The 21,430-nt window shown below is 33.3% G+C and overlaps 1 protein-coding gene across 1 annotated transcript; it reads left to right on the forward strand.

Moving 5' to 3' along the window:
• Positions 1 to 760: 760 nt before the first annotated feature.
• Positions 761 to 21,076, forward strand: LpR1 (Lipophorin receptor 1). Its single transcript, XM_076497449.1, has 20 exons — positions 761 to 1,050; positions 1,428 to 1,538; positions 9,016 to 9,138; positions 9,696 to 9,821; positions 9,977 to 10,093; positions 10,266 to 10,511; positions 11,031 to 11,150; positions 11,278 to 11,406; positions 11,988 to 12,107; positions 12,395 to 12,523; positions 13,168 to 13,339; positions 14,008 to 14,226; positions 15,323 to 15,441; positions 15,576 to 15,715; positions 15,823 to 15,964; positions 16,068 to 16,214; positions 17,062 to 17,121; positions 17,657 to 17,859; positions 17,996 to 18,136; positions 18,545 to 21,076. The coding sequence occupies exons 1-20, from the start codon at positions 945 to 947 to the stop codon at positions 18,587 to 18,589; spliced, it is 2,715 nt and encodes a 904-aa protein (XP_076353564.1). The 5' UTR covers positions 761 to 944; the 3' UTR covers positions 18,590 to 21,076.
• Positions 21,077 to 21,430: the final 354 nt, after the last annotated feature.

Genomic DNA, 21,430 nt, shown 5'->3' on the forward strand with positions numbered 1-21,430 from the left:
ATGTTATATAAATACAGGTTAATTGTGGTGAGTAAAAGACATTTAAAATACGTAATAGATAATACTGAATCATCAGTTGTTCTTAATAATTTCTACTATACTACATCTAATATTTAATATAACTCGATATTTCTCAGCTTGATATGTATGTCTCAATAATATTTTCCCATTAAACCTTATTCATATCTTATCCTTCTTTAGAAGAGACCACGCCCGAACCTTTCCCAATGAACTTTCGAGATTACACTATTTGCCTACGTACTAAAAGAATGCGTTCGTAGTATTCTAACGCGCACATTCACTGACCGGCTTCGTATGAATACATACTACTATTACTAGAAAGATAGAGTTCTAGAATTGATATTAAATTTTCATTTCAGTTTATTAATAATAAGTAAAGTTCTAAGACCTGAATGTTTCCAAACTTAATCTTTATTATAAAATATCTAAATCATGTACAAAAACCCTACTTAAAATATTTTTACGATAAACCACATGGTCAACAGCCAAATGTTTTAGTGCCACGAATGAAAGTAGTTCTCGAGTGGCGTGATTCTGAAACGCTCTTACATTTAGTGATGCTTCTTCTCCCACATAGTTTAGTCAAAAAACACTTTTTGCTTTAAAACGTTATTTTGTTGAGCAAATACTAAATTTTTCCGATATAAAAATATTTAAATATAAATATTAAATGTCTTAATTATATCATATATTACGTTTTAATTCTTAAACAAATTAAAGTTAGGGAATGTTTAGGGATGAGTTAATAAACCGGAAGAGCCAAATGTGGAGGGAAATTACACTAGCAGACTGCGAGCAGAACATCATATGATAATTTCCCAACGTTTATTTTATGTAGTGTTCAGTAAGCATGAGAGAAGGAAAGATAGTTTGTTAAGAAATTGAAGCTTTCATTCAAGAGAGGGAAAATAGTGTTACTATATATGATTTTTAATATAATGATGACAAATTTTTTATTATTCAAGTCGTCTTCAGCCAAGTACGTCTTTCTTCTGGGGATTTGTTTAGCTATTCAAAGGACATGTTTTGGTAAGTAGAAAATCGGCATTATACTTAAACGTAAGTTTTAAACATGTAATAGTAGACTCTAAAATATTTACTAACATCGTTAGGTAAAAATGATAAAAACTACAATAACATGTCGAGTAATAATTAGTATTAAGATAATTATATTAAAAGTAATCGTTCGTGTAATTAACAATTTAGTTAAACTTTACGAAATACACATGTTTTTAACATTTCACCTTCAGTCCCTCTGTGATGTTTATGTGTATCACTACTAGTTATAATATGGACTTTTGCAATTTAATATTTTGCAATATTAAATATTACGTACGTTGTTAAAACGTGTAACGTTAAAAATTATCGTGACCGCATCTTTTATATTTTCTGTGTTTCATGTTTAGGCCAGTGTTCATCACACCAGTTTACCTGTGCAAACGACAGATGTATTCCCCTCACGTGGCACTGTGATGAAGATAATGATTGTGGAGACGAATCTGATGAAATTGGATGTGGTACGTTATAATATTGTTCTCCAAAGTTTTTAATAACTTTCATTTCCAATTTGAAAATGAGCATTGTTAAAAATAGCGGTTAAGATTTATCTTCATCTCCAACAGTTCACTGTCCAAATGGACCGTCTTGAGTACTAGAGCTCTCTGTTTCTCTGAGACGGTATTTATATATACAGTATCAAAGTTTAGAATTATGGTTTAAGTGCCGACGCGCTAGAAACTGGTACATGTAAGCTGCAGGATAAGAAATTGCGTAATTTGTAACTGTTTTAGACATAACTGTTTGTTGCCAGCTTTTGTCATTTAAAATGCATTTGTCTGTTTTTACTTCGTTAAAATTCCCTACTTCTATGTATGTTTCAGATATACAGTTTCATTAGCCACGTATGATTAAGTATTGAAGATAATTTACTAAAATTTTTGTGAGTAAAATACGAGAGTTTTTAAATGCAAACAGTTTTTTTGTTTGATCTAAATAAAATTGTCAGCGCGATTGCTTCCACAGTATTAATGTTGGAAAATTTCTGTTTATGAATCCTTCATTATGTAATCCATTAGCCCATTTACACATTCATCCAAAACCTGTAAGAATAACATTAAACTTTGTTGTTACTATTACTTCAAGCAGTGTGATTACATGAGGAACTCCATTTTGGGTTACTGTTACCTACAATCTGAGATCGTTCAAGTTTTGGTAAATATGGTCCTAGCTTTGTCGAATTTATTTCTCTTTCTATAGTGAAAAATGTTTTGACATAACTCTGTCTTAAAGTTTGCGAAGTATTCAACATTGCGTTATTATTTTGAGAGTTTTGGACGGGAACCTCAAATATTAGATTGATGAAGTATCTAGAAATTCCACGTAAGTTGTTTCATCTTCACACTAAGCAGTTGAGGTTCCTATTATTGGTGATATAAACAGTGTTTCAACCTCTAGTGTGCCCTGCGTATCCGAGCTGGTCTGAACTTCTTCAGGTTGGAGAGCCCTGGAATTGCACGAAAGGCCTGTTTGGCAAAGGATAAAGCAGGTGTAATGTGATTTGATATATTGTACCTTAAGCTTTATTTTAACACAGAAGTTCGTGATTTCTTCTCCTTGGACCATCTGTACTTCCTGTTTTCTTTTGTTATTTATCGTAAGTTAAAAGTCCTAATGGAATTAAAGTATGAAGATATTGAATTATAATGTACTCGCTTGGGTTGTTTTTAGTTTTACACTTACACATTATAGTGTCAGCTTTCTCTGAAAATTAGTACAAGGTCGGTTGTTAGGTTTCGTTGAGTTTTAAATATAGTCGTCAAAGATACCAACGCATAAACGTTGTTAACAGTTATGTTAAATTGACGTATTTTTAACATTTCTTACTATTTAAGATAGGTACTCGTGATGATCATATTAACTATTAAAAATAAAACCTTACTGAAAGTATAGCTTTCAGTTTAACTTTGAAATGATCGTATGAAGAAAGTCCCGAAGTAGGAAAATTGCTGTAGAGAAAAAAAAATTCATAAATGAGGTTTGGCCCGTGTTTTAAAAGTTAATGATGGGGTTCTTGACCGATATTTTTGTAGTCGTGTGTCTGCCGCCCTCTGTCGAGTACATGATGCAATTCTTTACGTTGGATAAAGTAACACACTGGGGTTATTTTAAATTACTGAAGGAACTTAAACGTACTAAATCTCGCAGGCTACGTCAAACCAAACAAAACATAAAAAAATGTATAGGAATTGTTTTGAAAACGTTTAATATAGTAATATCATAATTGTTTTTGTTGATTCTCTGTAAATACGTAAATATTACAGAGTGTTTGTAGTCATGGCCATGTGGTTAAAGCACTCGACTCATAAAAAAAGAGGGTCGCGGGTTCGAATCCCTGTCACACCAAATATGCTCGCTCTTTCTGCCGTGGAGGTGTTATAATATGACGGTCAATCCCACTATTCGTTGGTAAAAGAGTATCCCAAGAGTTGGCGGTGGGTAGTGATGACTAGTTGCCTTCCCTTTAGTCTTACACTGCCAAATTCGGGACGGCTAGCGCAGATAGCCCTTGTGTAGCTTTGCGCGGAATTCAAAACCATACCAAAATTCTTTAACTCATGACGGAAATTGATAAAATTATTGCGTCATGCTGTGTAACCCCCACAGTTTCATGACGTCACACACACGTTATATTAATTGTTGTAACAAGTTTACAATGTATTCATAATATTCAAGGAGCCAACAGTTTAGTTTCTTGGAAAATCCTTGAGTAAGCTAGGAGCATGGCGTATTTGTTATTATTATTGTGAACTTAGTTTAAAACGATTGGGTGGAATGAGGGAAACAAGTTGTGAAATATATATTTTTAATATAAACAGTAAAAACATGTTTAAGTTTCCGTTATGAAAGTGAATGCGAGTTCTGCGTTTTATATGGAATTGAAAGCTCACAATATAAACAAGAAAACACGCATAACACAAATATTCTGCATTCGGGATACGTGAACATTAAAAAAAAAAACTTCAGTGTTTTCCGTAACTGTCTGAATTTGCAGTTTTATAGTAAAGAGGAAATTGAGAGTGCATTTTCAAAGTTTTTTTTTTTCATTCGAAGATACTGCTACGTTTCATCTGTAATATTAGTCAATCGAAATGCTTCACATCTGGAGTACTGTGTGTGAACATTTGATTCAAGATGAAAGGTTCCAGAAACTCGAGCTTGAAGTTATAGGTTTATCTTCCTGTGTAGGATTACGTTATAAAGCAGGAGCTGTCATCGTAAAGAATCGAGCATGCTCTTAGCGGTTAACATGCGAGACTGCGGTTGGGAAAGACCAAGGTTCGAACCTGCACATTCAGCTTGCAGATGCGTTATAAACATTTTGTATCCTGCTGTTCGGATCACAAAAGTAATTATAGGTGATATTGTTAACTGTTTGTTTTTTTATAATTTATTGTCAGAAAATATGAATCCATGTGTCGCACAATGTACTATTGATATTGGGAAAAAAAGCTGCATTTCGTATTTATTCAACGAAACAGACCTAACGTACATGAGATAATAAAGTTAAAACATTCGGGATGGAAAGAAGCAGTAGAATATATCGAAAAACCATTGATCTAGTTTATTTGTTTTAGAATGGTTAAGAAATTTGACCAATTGTAAGCTTGAAAAAGATGTTTAAAAACTCTTCGAAATATAAAGAACTTTTTTTTCTTTGAAGTTCATAATTAAATGGAACATATTTCCCCTTTTCCTATAACTAATTGGGATTTCAAAAGTAATTGCCTATGGGCATGGCAAATAACCGTACCCAAGGTTGTCTCTTGTAGGCCTAGCCCTGGTTTGAATTATGTGGAGCACGTATTGCGTCACATGACGCGAGCTAGTGTTCGGGGTCAGCCGGGCTATCTGAACATTCTCGTTGACGAAGACATTTTTGTATTACTTTTTTTCAAAGAGATCCAAGTTGTTGGTGTATCAGCTAATTACTGCTTAAAAATTAAAAGAATGATTACATAAATCTGTGTATGCGTAAACGAAGTTGTTTAATGTTTAGCTTCAGTTTTAAAGTATTTAGTAATAAATGTTTTTTTAAGGAATTTGTCTGCTTGTTCTGACGAAATGTATTTTATTCGAGGAAAATATTTCTAATTGAATCGAATTAATGGTGTATTTAAACTTTTAGATTGAAATTCTTAAGGTTCGCAGCTAACGTTCGCAGTTTTTGTCTATTATATACACTGAACACAATTATACAGAATTGACGTTTAGTAAACGTCTTTAATTTACACTTTTGTAAAAGACAACGAAAAACAATTGCATTCAAAAGCATGCATTTAAAAACCTACTGTATTGTAATTAAATAAGTAACTTAAGTGTGTTTGTTTTTTTACATATATTAATTTTTCTGAGAATAAGGTTTGAAAACAAAATTTGGCAAAAAAAATGTTCTAGGCCTTTTCATTAACTGGTTTATTTGTCAGTCGTGTTAATTAGTTTTGCCTGTGTAACAGCCATAGGCCACGTCTGGGATATAATTTCCTTTTACATGTTCATGTTTGACAAATACAGGCTCTAAAATTAGATGGGTCAATGTGGATATGCACGTGTGTAATTCGATGTTTTTTTTTAATCTTTGGACGATACCTTATTTGGAATGTCCTTGACCCGTGTCGCGCGTTGTGTATTGGACGGCTTTCTCGCGAATATGTGTGAACACGGGCTCTTTTTAGAAAACTCGTGGCTCATGAAGTTGCTACCCGTCACTAATTGAACTTCGGACACTTGTAGAAGAATGTGCGAATTAGCGGTTAGATACAAGTTGTGGCTATGCTTTAATATATTTAGATTTGTGGATACGATTTCACACGTCAGTGATAACCGTAAGATAGTGAGTGGAATTGGTTTTGTGACTTCGCTTACCCTTTGACCTTTTCCCACGCTCTGCCGTATTATGTTGTAACTCCTATACCCCAGTAACAGTAATTAATTATCAATAGAACAATAACAATTCTTTAGGATAGAGTAAAGACTAATGTATTAAGAAACTAAAAGTTTTATTTAGGGTATGTTGGTTCGGTTCGTATCTAATGAAGTTTTATAAACAGCTTAGGTGTGAAATAATCACAAATGTGTAGACTCAAAATTGTTTCTCTCGGTGTAGTGAAAGATATCCATTTATAGGTCCAGTGTACATTAAAATCGTATTTGTTTAGGGCAAAGTTTAACATTCTTACTTTGTAAGACATCATATGTTAATCCAATGTTGTTTCTCTTATACGTGACAAAGTATTCATTAAACCAGTTTCATGTACGCTCCATCTTTTTTGTTCATATCGTGAAGTTCACTTTTACTTAATTCGGAGCAGGTAAATCTTTCCCAACAACCATTTTAAGAAGACAGAGGTCTGGATTGATTTGATGAAGGCTTTACCGACGAGAAAACTGATGTTTACGTGTGATGTAATTTGAAACTATGCAGTGTTGCTTCCTCAAACGGCACGAGTCTGGTTTTCAATAAGGTTATCCCCAAAGATACTTCCCAGCTACTACAGAGATAGTTTGTGACGAAAATAGAAGCAGGTAGTGTCATGCCAGCCAAGTAGCTCGTGCATTTATAGCAACACACATTGTGTAATGTGTAAAAATTGGTTTGGACATAATCTAGACCAGCTAAAGTATGTCAGTTTGCAGGGGCGTAGATTTTTTACATCCGATGGGGGGGATGATTTTTGCAAACATTTATGTGGACTGTTCAATTTGCAAATTGGTAATCTCTAATTACGTAAACCTGAAAGCTGTAAACATGCAGTCACAGAGTAATATTGTTGCCACGATACTTGCATGTATACTTAGGTCTACTGACTGATACTTACGAACTATCGCTTAGATCAAAAAGCTTAAAAGCACGCCTATATTAAAGATGTACATTTCGGCTACTGAAAAAGCCTACATCTAGGCCTAATTATGTAATTCGATTGGTAAGAACACGAGAATCACAAGAACAAACACGCAATTTGTAGGCCTGTGATGCAAGAAAACAATTCAACAGTCTAAACTGTAAGGGGGGGATGATTGTATGTACCATACCCCTCACCTAAAATGAAGGGGGATGTATACCTCCCATCCCCCCCAGGATCTACGCCCCTACCAGATAGTATTTCAAAGGAAGCGACCAGTGACGCTGCAAAGTGTAATAGGGAAATGCCGCATTGAAAAATAGTTGCAGTAGTTTACTACGCTTATGTGAAAATTATAATCAAATATACTCTATTACTCTTCGTTTTTGTTATAGAAAAACGGTGTAGTTTTTAGACCACTATCTTCCCTAGGGTTCGTAAAATCAGTCTTGATTGGTAGTTTTGTGATGCAATTTCACGTACTTATTAATAGCTATTGCCCAATTTGGAATTAATGGATGTTAGAGTTCATTTATATATATGAATTAACGCCAAGTGAAAGTATAAGTCTGTTATAAATTAATTATAATTGTTTTTATTCGGTATAAAAATTACCAAACTCGTGATTTAAAGTCTTGTTTTTTTTTTCACCACGAGCATTGACTTCCAGCAAAAATTATATATCGACCTGCAAAGGGTTTTACGCGATATCACCAGACACACCTTCGCGAATTTGATTGGTCGAAATAGAACGGATGATTCGATGTAATCTCCCACGCCATCTATTGTGGCGTCATCTGTTCACGTGTGCACAGCAGCGGATTTGACAAGTTGCCTGTACCGGCAGATCCGCTTTTTATAGACATGCGTGTTTTTCACGTTATGCAAATAAATGAAAAATAAGAGGTTGCCCAAAAAACGATTACGCACTGTTTACCAATAACTTAACCCTTTCTGGCCTAATTCATGAAACATCATTGTTGATTTTAGATAAAATTCACACTCAAATGTTGTAAATAACTTTATCTTCAACGAGATTGTGTCGAATACACAATTGTTTTATATTGATACGTTATTGTCTTTTGTGGGAGGATATGTTGATACACTGTTTTGAGGAGTTGTTGCACGTGGTTGAATTGCATGTATTTAGTAAACAATTTTTGTTAAGATATTTGTATTTTGTGTTATCGTTAATATAAAAGTAATTAGGTGTGTCATAGGATACTAGTGTTTAATCATGAGTTTTGTTTTATAACTAGTGTTTTTCTGTTCTAACAAATTTAGTATGGTACTTTACTAAACATGTAACAAATGAACCTTGTGAATTTTCCGTCACAAGTCGAGCAAGATTCGCTTTTCTCTTTCAACTTAGATTTTGTAGAGTGGAACTTCCATGAAACGGTTTAGTTTGAACAGTATCGACAAAAACAGCCTCTGATGAAACAAATTTATTGTGTGAAGATTCTTTCCACTGTAGGCTAAAAAACGATTAATCACTGTATGTTTGGAATCTATAAAGTAATTATACTATATAAGCAATTTACGTACTTTACTGTATGTATCCAATGTTTAACTTTTGTTACTTTCATTTCTATTCGAGAAAACAAATATGTTTTTCCACGACCTTTTATCTTTGTGAAAGAGTTCTTTCTACAGAAATCCTCTAGTGTAAATTATAGACGTGCCAGAAGATATGAAACTGTTCTTATAATTTAACCAAACTTTAGTGACGTACAGAACAAGTGCCAGTATTGGTTTGTTTTGAATTTTCGCGTAAGCCTACAAGAGGGCTATCTGCATTAGCCATCTCTAATTTAGCAGTGTAAGACTAGAGGGAAGGCAGCTAGTTATCACTACCCATAGCCAAATCTTGGGATACTCTTTTACCAACGAATAGTGGGAGTGACCGTCATATTATAACACCCCCACGGCAGAAAGAGCGAGCATATTTGGTGTGACAGGGATTCGAATCCGCGACCCTCAGATTACGAGTAGAGTGCCTTAACTACCTGCCAGTAAATATTACTTTTATACCTTAAACTTTTGGTTACAGTGTGCATCATTTATTTAAAGGTGATGTTTGTTACTTTTCTAGAAATAAGAACCTGCTCGTCAACAGAATTCAAGTGTGACAATCAAAAATGTGTACCCACCAGGTGGCAGTGTGACAATGAAGATGATTGTGGAGATAAGTCTGATGAAGATCCTGCCATTTGTAGTAAGTAAATTCAGGACCAATACACTCTCAGAAGGAATTATGTAATTGTGTTTGTTAAGCATGTCTGTTTTTGTAATAAGACTAAAGGTTGTTGGATCAAGTTAAGAGATTACAGAAATCGTATATACTTGCATGGTATGAAACTTTCAGACTGTAATAAGAAATATCTGAAATTTTGTGGTTAAAAAAAAAAAAAAAAGCTGATTGCAAATATTAACCTTGAACTCTGAGAGCTCAAGGCTAGAGTTACAAGTTGGAGCAGTCAGTTTACTGTATCTGATATTTTTCAAATATCTAGCAGTAAGTGAACTTTAGCCTTAATTATGAGTGTTATGAAAGGCTAGTTTCATGATTTCTCTTGGAAGGTTGTTTTTTTCATCTTGCACAGTTTTGGTGATAATTAAGTACTGTGCTCTAAAATACATGATAGTTGTGTGGATAAGTTATTTTCAACTTTATTATCCTTACGTTTTGTTGTTCCAAATTCTTTGATATAACTTTCTGGTACCACTTTTTTTTTTTGTAGCTTACTAACAAGCTATTTGTTGCCTCTTCAGATAACAAGACCTGTGGACCTGATCAGTTTTCGTGTGGGACCCCAGAAGGTGTTTGTATACCAATTACCTGGAGGTGTGATGGCCAAACAGACTGCCAAGATGGTTCTGATGAAAGTGAAGATTGTCGTAAGTTATCACACAGAAATATAGATTCTTCTGAAAACATCTTTAGAAACAGTGCACTAACCCCTAAATCCTAAACTACTTCAAAAGATGCTGTCTGTTAGGAACAATTTTGAATTCTTTTATTAACTATTTTTGGGTATGATTTATTTCCATAGATCAAATAACATGCACAGAAGAAGAATTTACATGTAACAACAATAAGTGCATCACTCAGAGGTGGATGTGCGACCAGGACGACGACTGTGGTGATGGAAGTGATGAAATAAATTGTCGTAAGTTTCATCTGATTTATATGTGAAAGGTTGTTTCTAAGTTATTGTTAATAATATTCAATCATTTTGTGTTGAAGCACAGTATATTCTGAACAAGTTGTATTGTGTTTTTTTGTGTGTTTCTGTTGTTGTGTTATTGTAATTCAGGATTTTTAATGTTTCAATTGTACAGCAAACGTGACTTGTTCCTCCACGGAATTTATGTGTGATAATGGAAAATGTATCCCAGATCGTTGGCACTGTGATGGTGATGTTGACTGTGCCAATAGTTCAGATGAGAAAAATTGTCCAACAGAAGGACTTCCTTCTCCTTGTAAACCACGAGAGTTTATGTGTGCAAATCGAAGGGACTGTATCCACATCTCCTGGCAGTGTGATGGAGATACTGACTGTCCTGACGAGTCTGACGAAGCTAATTGTAAGTTGAGGATACAACCATTGGTTGATCTGTGGTTCTCAACCCTCAGTAACCCCCCAAAAAATTGGAATTATTTAGCATTTAGGTCATGACAGAGCAATTGTATAAGGTATTAAGATGTACATAGATGAATCATTTTCTGGGCTTAACATCTAACAGTTAATTTCCAAGAATTGTACCATTATTGCAATGTCTGACAATGAAGAACAGTGTTAGCTTTGTTTAACTGTTTACTGTATGAAGTTAAATTTTAGGAGATTTTATCTTAATTGTGTGTAATGTAGTTGTATCGTCTTATAATTATACCTTGTGTTGGTATTATGGTTCTAAAATAATATAATTTTTAGAAGACATTTTTTGAAAATATTTAAAACTTGTGTATCACTTGTGGTGTTGTCCTTTAAAAGTTGGGTTTGTAAAGCACATTTTATTATAACTGGAAAATTGAAAGATTCCAGATGTATTTTTGGCAGAATCTAAATCTGATGTAAATTTCTGTACTACTTCTTTCACCCAAAGGTACTATCACCTGTCGACCTGATCAGTTCCAGTGCAAGAATCACCACTGTATTCCAGGCCATCTACAGTGTAACGGCGAAAAGGAATGTCCTGATGGATCAGATGAAGAAAATTGTCCAAGTTAGTTCCATTAGTAATCATTATCACATGAAATTTGAACCTAAGATATAATATTCTGTAAATTAGAATCTCGAGATGTATTGTTAAGTAACGAGCATTTGGAAAGTGAAATGTTTTTATCTTACAGGCTCCCACATGCCATGTGACCCAGAAACACAGTTTGATTGTGGCGAGAATCACTGTATTCCACTGTCTTTGGTTTGTAATGGGAAGAATGACTGTGGGCAGTGGGAAGATGAACCAACTAGTATGTGTAGTGAGTATTACACTTTGATTGTTTCTTTGTTCTTTGGTGAGTAGTACAAAATAATATTTTATTAGTTAAATGAAGTTAGAACTATAGTTCAGTAAAGCTCAGTTCTTGTTTGCAGCTAAATGTGTAGCTTATACACTTGCAGTTAAAAATCTGAATAAATACTCTTGACTCTGGTGTACATAACTTGATGTGTTTAGTCTTGGTGCTGTTAACATTTAATATATAATTAATTTACTTTCATAGAAACATTGAAAATTTGATGGTTTTTATACTACTAGAAAACAAGTTGGGGGGGAGACAATTATAGGATATATTGCTCTTATATATAGTTCAGGGAAAATAATTTTGAATTTGTTTGTAGACATGGTAATTTTAGATAAAGGATGCTATATTTCCATGGATTTAACTTGTAATTGCTAGCATGAAATGTGGTTATTTGAATTACAAATTTTACATTTCATAAAAAAAAATCCTGTAATTTTCTTGCAAAATTAAAAGGAAAAAAATCAAAACATAGTCTGAGAGAAATTCCTGATTCTGGTCGATAATCTGTGTTTAACTAATGTGTTTTGAAATTTCAGATCGTGATGAATGTGCAGATAACAATGGAGGATGCTCTCAGAAATGTGTTGACACTGTTGTTGGGTTCTACTGCTCGTGCTTCCCAGGTTACCAACTTGTAGATAATAGAACGTGTGAAGGTAAGGCTATGGTTCTTGATGTTAGTGTAAATTTAAATGTGGTTTAATAGAAATGAATAAAAACACTATGACCCGATGCTTTCATAAGGGGAACCTATCTTCTTCAGGACAATTGGCCCCTGATGAAGATAGGTCCACCTTTTAAAAGCACTTTGATTATAGGCTTTTTATTTATTGCTATCAAGACTTGTTGAACCTATGTGTTTTTATATCATGAAATTGGTTTAATATTTATTATGACTTTATTTTAATTGTAAAGCATGTCAAAAGATTTTTTTATTTTCCAGATGTGAATGAGTGTGAAATCATGGGCTCTTGCTCTCAAATATGTATCAACATGAAAGGCTCTTACAAATGTGAATGTATTGAAGGTTATTCAATGGAGCCAAAAAACCACCATCGCTGTCGAGCATCTGGTAAGAAAATCAACTTTCCTCAGATAATTTTATTTAATAATTCTGTAATAACACTGGAAATATGGTAGTTTGATAAAGTGAGGTTGTTAAACAGTCACAATAACAAAAGTTAATTTATTAAAATTTGGTTTTTCTCAATTTAAAAACAAATAAAAATAAATTAAAAGTAATTGTGCTCTTGATGTTGATGTGTAAAACTTCATTTATAAAGTCACAACATTCTAAAAGATTGGCATTAGAAAACTGCAGAATATTGTCTCTCATCCTTGGTAATTAGATATTAATTTATCTCGACTGTGGATATTTTTAACAAAAACGTTTACTTACTTGCCCTGACAAATAGTGTCAGGTCAAGTCTTAGGTCATTTATAAATGCAAGTCAGTTCCATTGTGTTTATTATTAGTAGCCGATAGGTGACTACTGAAGTTAGCAAAAGTAAAGTATCAAAAGAGTGTGAACAGTACCTTAAGGAAAATAATTAAATTACTTCATTTTAGTCTCCACTACATAGAATTTACTGAGTTTTTTACCAAGATTTGTCCAGCTTTGATATTTCCAAGCATATAAGTAGGTGTTAATTGCTCAGATTGTCAGTGAACCATTAACTATGGATGATTTATCTCTGTTATGTCTTTTCTTGTAGAAGGACGTGTTGCTTTGCTGTTTAGTAATAGGCGGGATGTGCGGAAGCTTGATCTGGAAAGCTCGGAGTACACATCTGTTGTTAGTAACCTACACAGTGCTATCGCCTTGGATTATGTATTTCGAACTAACACCGTTGTGTGGTCTGATGTGTCAGTAGAATGCATTAAGAGGTTAGTAATGCTACTATATGACACTTTTATTTTTTATTTTGACTTTCTGATTCTTTTAGCTATAGTCATGGTACAAAGTTACTATCTCTTAATTTACAGTTTATGTTTTATACACACACAGATGTATCTTTCTTCTCCATTGATTTATCTGTTGTCCCTATACAGTGGCTAATTTTAAGCAGAAATGTTCACTCCATAACTTGTTCTCTATACATTGTATAGATTTCCAGCTTCAGAGGTTGCCCATCAAATAGAAATTGAAGATTTTGAGATATTTATGAAGATTATTGATGAACTTTGAACTTAGCCACTGTTTAAAAATTGGAATTTTTTTTAATGTATGATTTTATGATTAATCACTTATTTTTATCAGGTGTTAAAGTTTCAGAAGCATTTTTTATAATTATCACCCATCTGACAAATTTTATATTTTTGAATAGAAAAATATGAATTTTTTAAACATAACAGTAAAACGTTAAATGGTCAAAACAACACATCTGTATTTATTTAATTTTTTGATAGTTTTTGTATTGTTAATCTCTTATTTTTAGCTTTGAAGAGTGTTATTTAGCATGTACCAGCACAAAAGAATTAAGGCTTTGAAACTGATCAAAAGGTTCTTTATACTGTTTGACCCTTAATATTTACTGGCCTGTTTTTTTTCCCAGTGCACCTATTGACACAGGTGCTCCAATAACAACTCTTGTGAAGGAGGGCATTAAAACTGCAGATGGGATTGCAATCGACTGGATCTATAACCACATCTACTGGACAGATACAGGAAAGAATAGTATTGAAGTGGCAGATCTACAGGGCAACATGAAGAAAACTCTCATTGTTACTGGGCTCGATGAACCTCGGGCTATTGTAGTGAATCCCTTGGAAGGGTGAGTTTTATACAGAATGGGTGGTAGAGTAGCATAGCTGTCATGGGTGAATACTGAGAATGTGACATACATAAGATTGATTTTGTTGAGTAAACACAACCTCAGGTAGGCTTAGGCTGGAATTCATGATGGGAAAAACAAAGTGTAATAATAAAGGTGAAGATAGAGAAAACATTATATTTACTACCTAATGTTATAGTATAATTAATAACTACTTTACTTAGTAAAGTGGTTATAAAATAGTAATAAACAGATTGTAGATTGTATTACACAAGTCAAGTTTTAACCATAAATTTAGAATCATTTTAGGTTTAAAAAGGTCTAAGTCATTGAGAATAGTGGTCTTTAGCTACGAGTAAATTTTAATTTAGAGTTCAAGGTGTGAAGATTCTGTGGTAATGATAAAGAAATCCTTAAATGAAATTTTGTGACCTGTGATTTTACCATGTGATCAAATAGATGAGCAGCTGATTTAACTAATGGATATCTGGTTCTGTTTGATATTCTTAAGCATTTATAGATTCTGGTTTTCAAGTTGCATTTTGTTCTGCCAGTGTATGTGACTTTACAGGTACTACGTTTATACACAAGTCATAATTGTAGAAGTTTAGTATTTAATTTTTGTATTGGAGTAAATGTTTAATGTAGAGGCTGTGTGTGAAAATTAGTCTTGGCTGAATTTGAGGGGAGAAATTTTTGTTTTTTTTTAATTAAAGAGAAGAGTTGTTTTTATTTCTAAGAGTTGTAAGCTTATAAATTATAAGCAAGGTAGGGAAATGTGCACACCCTCCTTACATGGGTAATAATGACAAAGTATAGATAGTTGTATGAAAATCTGATTCTGGTTATTAATTATGTTAATAGCAAAAGTGAGGTATAGATAGCTTTCTGTGGAAGATTTGGTATTGGTTTCAAAACCATTACATAGTAGTTCAGCGAAGTAGTTTGTTGTCTTAGACTTTCAATTAATTTTATTTAGAACCACTGATTCAGTAAGAAATTTATAAAATCACCCACCAAATATTTGGTACTTAGTTAAGTCTAGATAATAGAGGAAATAACCAAGTTTAAATATTCATTCTTTACTCTGTTTTAGTTGGATGTTCTGGACTGATTGGGGGAAACCAGCCAAGATAGAACGTGCTGGACTTGATGGGTCACACAGAGAAGCTATCATCACTTCAGATATCAAATGGCCCAATGGACTGGCAATAGGTACTTAGTTGACTTAACTTTTAGGCTACTTGCAAGCACAATGTTTTTACTGTTATGAGGTAATCAAGAAAGTTGTTAATTCAGTTGGTAGATCTGGCATCAAGGTGTATTTATTATGTGCATTCATTTGACAGATTTGGTATCGAAAAAGATATTCTGGGTTGATGCCAAGCTTCATTTGCTCAGCAGTGCAGACTACAACGGCAATAATCAACGTGTAGTGCTGTCCTCTTCACATATCCTGAAACATCCTTTCTCTATTGATGTCTTTGAAGTAAGTTGGTTATTTTGTTTTATATTAAGTCTCATGTTGAGCTGTTTAACTTCCTTTGACCTTGTCCATTCTAAACTGATACATTTTTCTTTGATCTTGACTTGTAGGACTGGATATATTGGTCTGATTGGGAGTCGGAAGCAATCCATAAGGTAAACAAGTTTACTGGTGAAGAGCTGGAGAATGTAGCTTCTGGCGTGTACTCTCCTATGGATATCCACGTATACCACAAGTACAAACAACCCGCTGGTGAGTAAAGTTCACTTTAAGTTAATTTGTTGAAGCTTTAGTGTGGTAAATTATATGTTTACAGGCTTCAGACTTACTAGTAATGCATTCATCTCAATTCCAGGGGAGAACCACTGTAGTGCTCAGAATGGTTACTGCTCTCACCTATGTTTACCTTCACCAAACATTACCATGGCTTCTGCCAAGTTTCGATGTGCTTGTCCGGATGGCATGGAACTCCAAGAAGACATGAGAACATGTGTTACTTCAGGTGATTTATTTCACTTGCTTGTTAAAGTAGGTTTTATTACTCTTTTGGAAGTGTCATGCGACATGACATTTTGAGTCTGCTTTTTAAAACTTTAGGTAATACAAACAATCTTATTATTTGAAGTAAACAGGCTCTGTGGCAGTAATTTGAGGGCTTTGAAACATTTTCACAGATGCATATCATATTTGTTCATTACACTGTAGGAAATGAATGTGAGGGTAAAGTTTGTTTAAGCATTGTACATGTTTTTTGTTTTAAAATTTTAAGACATTTATTCTTAATGTTGAATTTTCTATGAAATATTTAAAGTTATTCGAGAAAGTGCATGATTCGTATAAATATTTATGTGCAATATTGCACACTCTTCATCATATTGCATATTATATTTTCAGTTTTGCCTTTTATGAAACAAAGTGTTATATGAATAAACAGCTGATATTTATGATGATGAATAATAAACAAGGTACATGACCATATGATTCTTCACATACCTAAATTAGTTGAGACTATTAATTGGTGATTTAAAAAGGGAATTTAAACCACAAACAGTCTTCTTTACACAACTTCAGTGCTAAAAAGTGCAGTTATTTTGAAGTAAGAGTATGTTTCAGAGCAAAGTTGTAGAGTTAATGAAACCAAGAAAATGTAATAGAGAATTGTTCTAAAAAGTACAACTACCACTGTTTTAATGCCACCATAATGATAATAAAAATAAATAAATAAAAAGGTGAGCAAAGTGAATATAATAACCTCTGTTGCTTTCATCTAATATTGTGGATTATTTGTTGACATTGTTTAAAAAGCTTAGTTTATCAATAATCTCAAACAGCACTGCCTTTCTTTACAGCCCTGACAACTGTTAGCACTACTAGCACAACCCCTGCTTCTCAACCAGCATCTACTCCAGGTAATTATAACCACACACACCATAAATAATGGTGTGATTGTCAGGTGTCTAGGTCTCTTTTATGTTGAAAAATATGTACAAACTAACATTATTGACAGTATTAATGTGTAGCCAGAAAAATTGGAGCTTAAGTGGTTATAATTTGAAGGAAAGTGACATTTTGTATATCTAAAAGTCAAATCTGATTTGACCATGCATTTTTTTTTTAACTGTAAGATGCAAATCAAAACACCATATTCATGAAAACAGTGAAAATGGTTACACAGTTTCTATGATTTTTATGCCAATGATGATATCCTGCTTAAATGATTCTAAAAACTCAAATGTTAGATTAAAATTCTTTTATAGTGTACTCTACAATTTCGTTTGGGTTTCTTTGTTAACCAGTAATTTTGTTATAGTTATTCAGATTTTAGTTTCTGAACATGGTAGTCTCGTTACAGGTGTTCGTGTTCAGTTTTCTGTACTACTACTGCTAATAATAATATTCATAAATGTAGATTTTTAACCAGTAAGAAAAACTTGTTTATTGTAGCTGTTCCCATAACAACTACCAAAGCACCAATAACTGAAGAGCTAAACGTTACGACAAATTCCACCTCGGATGTTTTTGGAAATGATACTATTGCCATTTTGTATGGACAGGAAGATGACAGAGTATCTGCAAAACCTGACACTGGGAGAGTAGCAGGGATTATAATTGGTATTCTTGGAGGACTGGTCATTCTGATCACATTGGTGAGCAAAAAATGTTTAAATGCAGTGTTTTAACCATGTGGTTGTAATAAAATGAGAAAAAAAACCTGTTTTAGAAGAATCACTATTTTTAATTGTGATTCTGTGTTTAAAATAATTCATTGTGTATTTCTTGTAGGTTGTATTTTTCGTGTACAAACAGTGTATTCGAAGAAATGTGGCAGGCATGAATTTCGATAACCCAGTGTATAGGAAGACAACAGAAGATCAGTTCAGTTTAGATAAAAATCAGTATCAGCCAGCAAGATCATATCCTCCAGTAAGTTGGATAAACTGGTTTCAAGAATATGTGTAATTCACTAACTGTAACCTTATTCACTACCTGTGTTAATGTAATATGTGCAACTGTTGGTTTAAGATTTAACACCAGTCTCTTATGGTGAATATTTGTATGATACAAAAAAATCTTTCGCTTCAGAAACTTTTGTCTTTTAATGGGTCAGTCATATCTGTTCTTAACGTGAACTTTTAATGATCTATTGAAATGATATTCAAGAATATTTTAACTTCTGTATGTTTTATGTAACAATTTGTGTTAACCATGATGACAATCATATATTTCCCTGTTTAATGTTAATGAAGTTTAGCATTTTATGTTTTCAGAGACCTATGTAAAATTAAATATAAAACCATTTTAAAGAACTTAAGTTATTTTATATTTTTACAGAGCATGGAACCCCTAACATCACCTGGAACTAATGAATTTGTGTAAATGTTAGTTTAGCTTCCTCTAAGAACTCGTGCACCATCTGCCTTCCTTGTTGTGGAACCAGTGGTTTACATCATGTTTGTAGTTTTCACGTGTGTGCATGTATGTGACAGTATGAGTTTTCATCATGGGTGAACAACATTTTAGGCTCCTGTGTGAATGGACATCAACTGTGAAAAAATGAAATAAAGGAAAGCTTACTACACCAGTATGTTACAGAAACCAGAAGTGGCTTTTCTCCATGAATTCAAGCTTTGCATGGAAACAAGTGTAGTTATTAAGAAGGAAAATCATCTTTTTATCTGCCTTTTGAAATCTTGGGTTTTTCTACTGATGATACTGGAACCACAGGAACATAAAGGGCCAAAGTTCTTGATGTTGTGATAAGTTGGTCACTGAATCTCTTGTAATGCCCAAGAATAATTTATTGACATCAATGTTTTGTTAAAGATGCAGCTGTCAGAGGGTTGTTGATGTGTGTACGTTAAGGAAGGAAAACGTCATGCCATTTTTAGTAATTTAGCTAAGGCTACTTTCATGGAATATGTGAAAACCTTAGCCAAGGAGTGAAGTCATTCTCTAAACTGTATCCAAGACCAGCAGACGGGTTGAGTGTTGCTTCAAAATTTATCCGGTTTCACAAACGTGCTTGGGTTTCTAATTGAAATGTAGATAGATCCATGATGGTATATTTCTTTTTCAATTTGAGGATGGGGTGGGGTGCTGATCATATCCTTTTGTGTTTGAATTCTGTATGAACAGAAACTGCATTACTTGGCATTTCTAATGAGTGGTATATTCTGACTTTATTTTGTTCAGTGATGATGAATCTTTAAATATGTTTTGTCTCCTGTAAAGCTATTATATATACCCGTAACTCTTAATCTTTACAACTGTATTACAAATTAAAGGGGTGTTCATTAAGTAGAGGAAGAATTGAAATATTAGGGAATGGGTCTTGAGCTCTGAAAGAACATGGCCACCTTGCTGTACAAGTTAAATTTGTCCGTACGTCATTAAATAAAAAGAAACTGTGGATATACATTAAGACTGGCATTTTAATTTGAACAGCACTGGGAAGTAACATGGCTAGTCCACATGTGTCTTTAAACTTGAGTGCATTGTACTTTTTGATAAGTGTCTTGTTGTGTGCAGAACTTGGAATTTAGATAATAGGTTTTTCTATGAGATGTAGAGTTTGAAATTTTCCTTCTTTTTAGCCAGTGTCTAGTGATCCAGAAATCTAACAGATTTGCTACGTATTGGTGAAAATTGTTCTGTTTGCCTGGTTTTTAGAAGAAATCAACTTATTCATCCATAAGATGTTAGCCAAGTTGAATAATTGAAATGTATGTGTTTCTAACTATTACAGACACTGTGTAAAACTACTTACTGTCATTATTTTCGTTGAGGTAGTGGAAAGTTAAATTACTTTAGAAGTTGCTCAGTTCATTGTGTGATTTTAAGTTTTATTTAAGGTTCGTTACATTTGGTAGTCACTTGGGATAATAAAATTTTGAAAACTAATTGGAAACGTGTAAAATGAAATAGGTCCATCACGCTAGAAAAGAGCAAACAGTTCAGATGTTGGTGTAAGTATACTTATCACTGAAGAAAGTGTTTTAAAACTAAACTGAATACTTGCAGACTTCAATGTCTTCTACATTATGTGTATGTATAATTCTATCTAATAATGAAATGCTTCTTTAATCATTCAAGTGTTTTGTTTCGTAAGCATAATCCCTAAGTTAACATTTTTTTCTAGTTGTGAGAAATTGGCAGTTGAAGAAGCAATTGTATGCAAGAAAATGTGTAAAATATTTCTATTCGTGCTTAGTGGTCATTTTGCTATATCCATGTTTGCACTTCTGTGCTTCATTGCAAATAGTGGGACATGTTTTTCACTAGTCCTACTAGTAATCATTTGAAGAATATGAAAAGTATAGATAATTATCATACAGGATGGTAAATATTACATGGATGTGTTGAGCTTTCTTTATATCCTGTTGGCTTATAACACCATACAGTGTTTCACAGCCAGTATGTGTTGTCGACTGTACTCTAACCAGAGGTGCTTTTATAGTTAACTGCAAAAGTGAAATGATTTTATAGTGACAACATTCCTATAAACTGTGTACACATTGGAGTTTCTATGCCTTGTGGTGTTTTCAGCTGTCTTCTGATATATCGAGTCACAGTATTGTTTGTGTAGACTGGAATATAATAAGTATTGATACCTTACTCAAGTATTACATAAAAGATAGTTAAAAACTGTAAATATCCATGAACAGTGAGTAAAGTACAGTAGAAAGTGTGGATCGAACATCTATTCTTTTTTGAATATAAACAAACTTCCACTTTAAAAGAGTATGATGGAGGTTTGTTTTTTCAAGTATGTCTGTGGCCTTTTCTGTAAGCAAGTTCCATAGTTTCTCTGCCGTTTATGTATAGTTATAGTGGTTTCCATTAAATTTTGCTGTGAAGTTGAAACTGTTGTCAACAAAAAGCTTTCCTCACTTCATTAATTAAATATTTGAAAGAACGTTTTTGAGGTTCACACAAGTTTTTTTTGTTGGTTGTACATTGCAAAACTTCTGTTTATTTTATTAACAAGTTTGACCAGGATGAATACAAGAACTGAGGCTAACAACAAAAATAGAAAAATCATATGAGCTCTTTACTTTAGTTTAGGAAATTGATGTCATTATTTAGTTCAGAAAACCACTAAAATACACACACCATCACATGTACGTGATACATGTGTACATGAAATAATCACTTCAAGTGGATGAAAAGAACAAGAACTGTATAACTTTAATCAATATTTATAAATCTTGTATTTTC

The sequence above is a fragment of the Tachypleus tridentatus genome, chromosome 4 (assembly GCF_004210375.1).
Source record: "Tachypleus tridentatus isolate NWPU-2018 chromosome 4, ASM421037v1, whole genome shotgun sequence".
NCBI classification, from domain to species: Eukaryota; Metazoa; Arthropoda; class Merostomata; order Xiphosura; family Limulidae; genus Tachypleus; species Tachypleus tridentatus.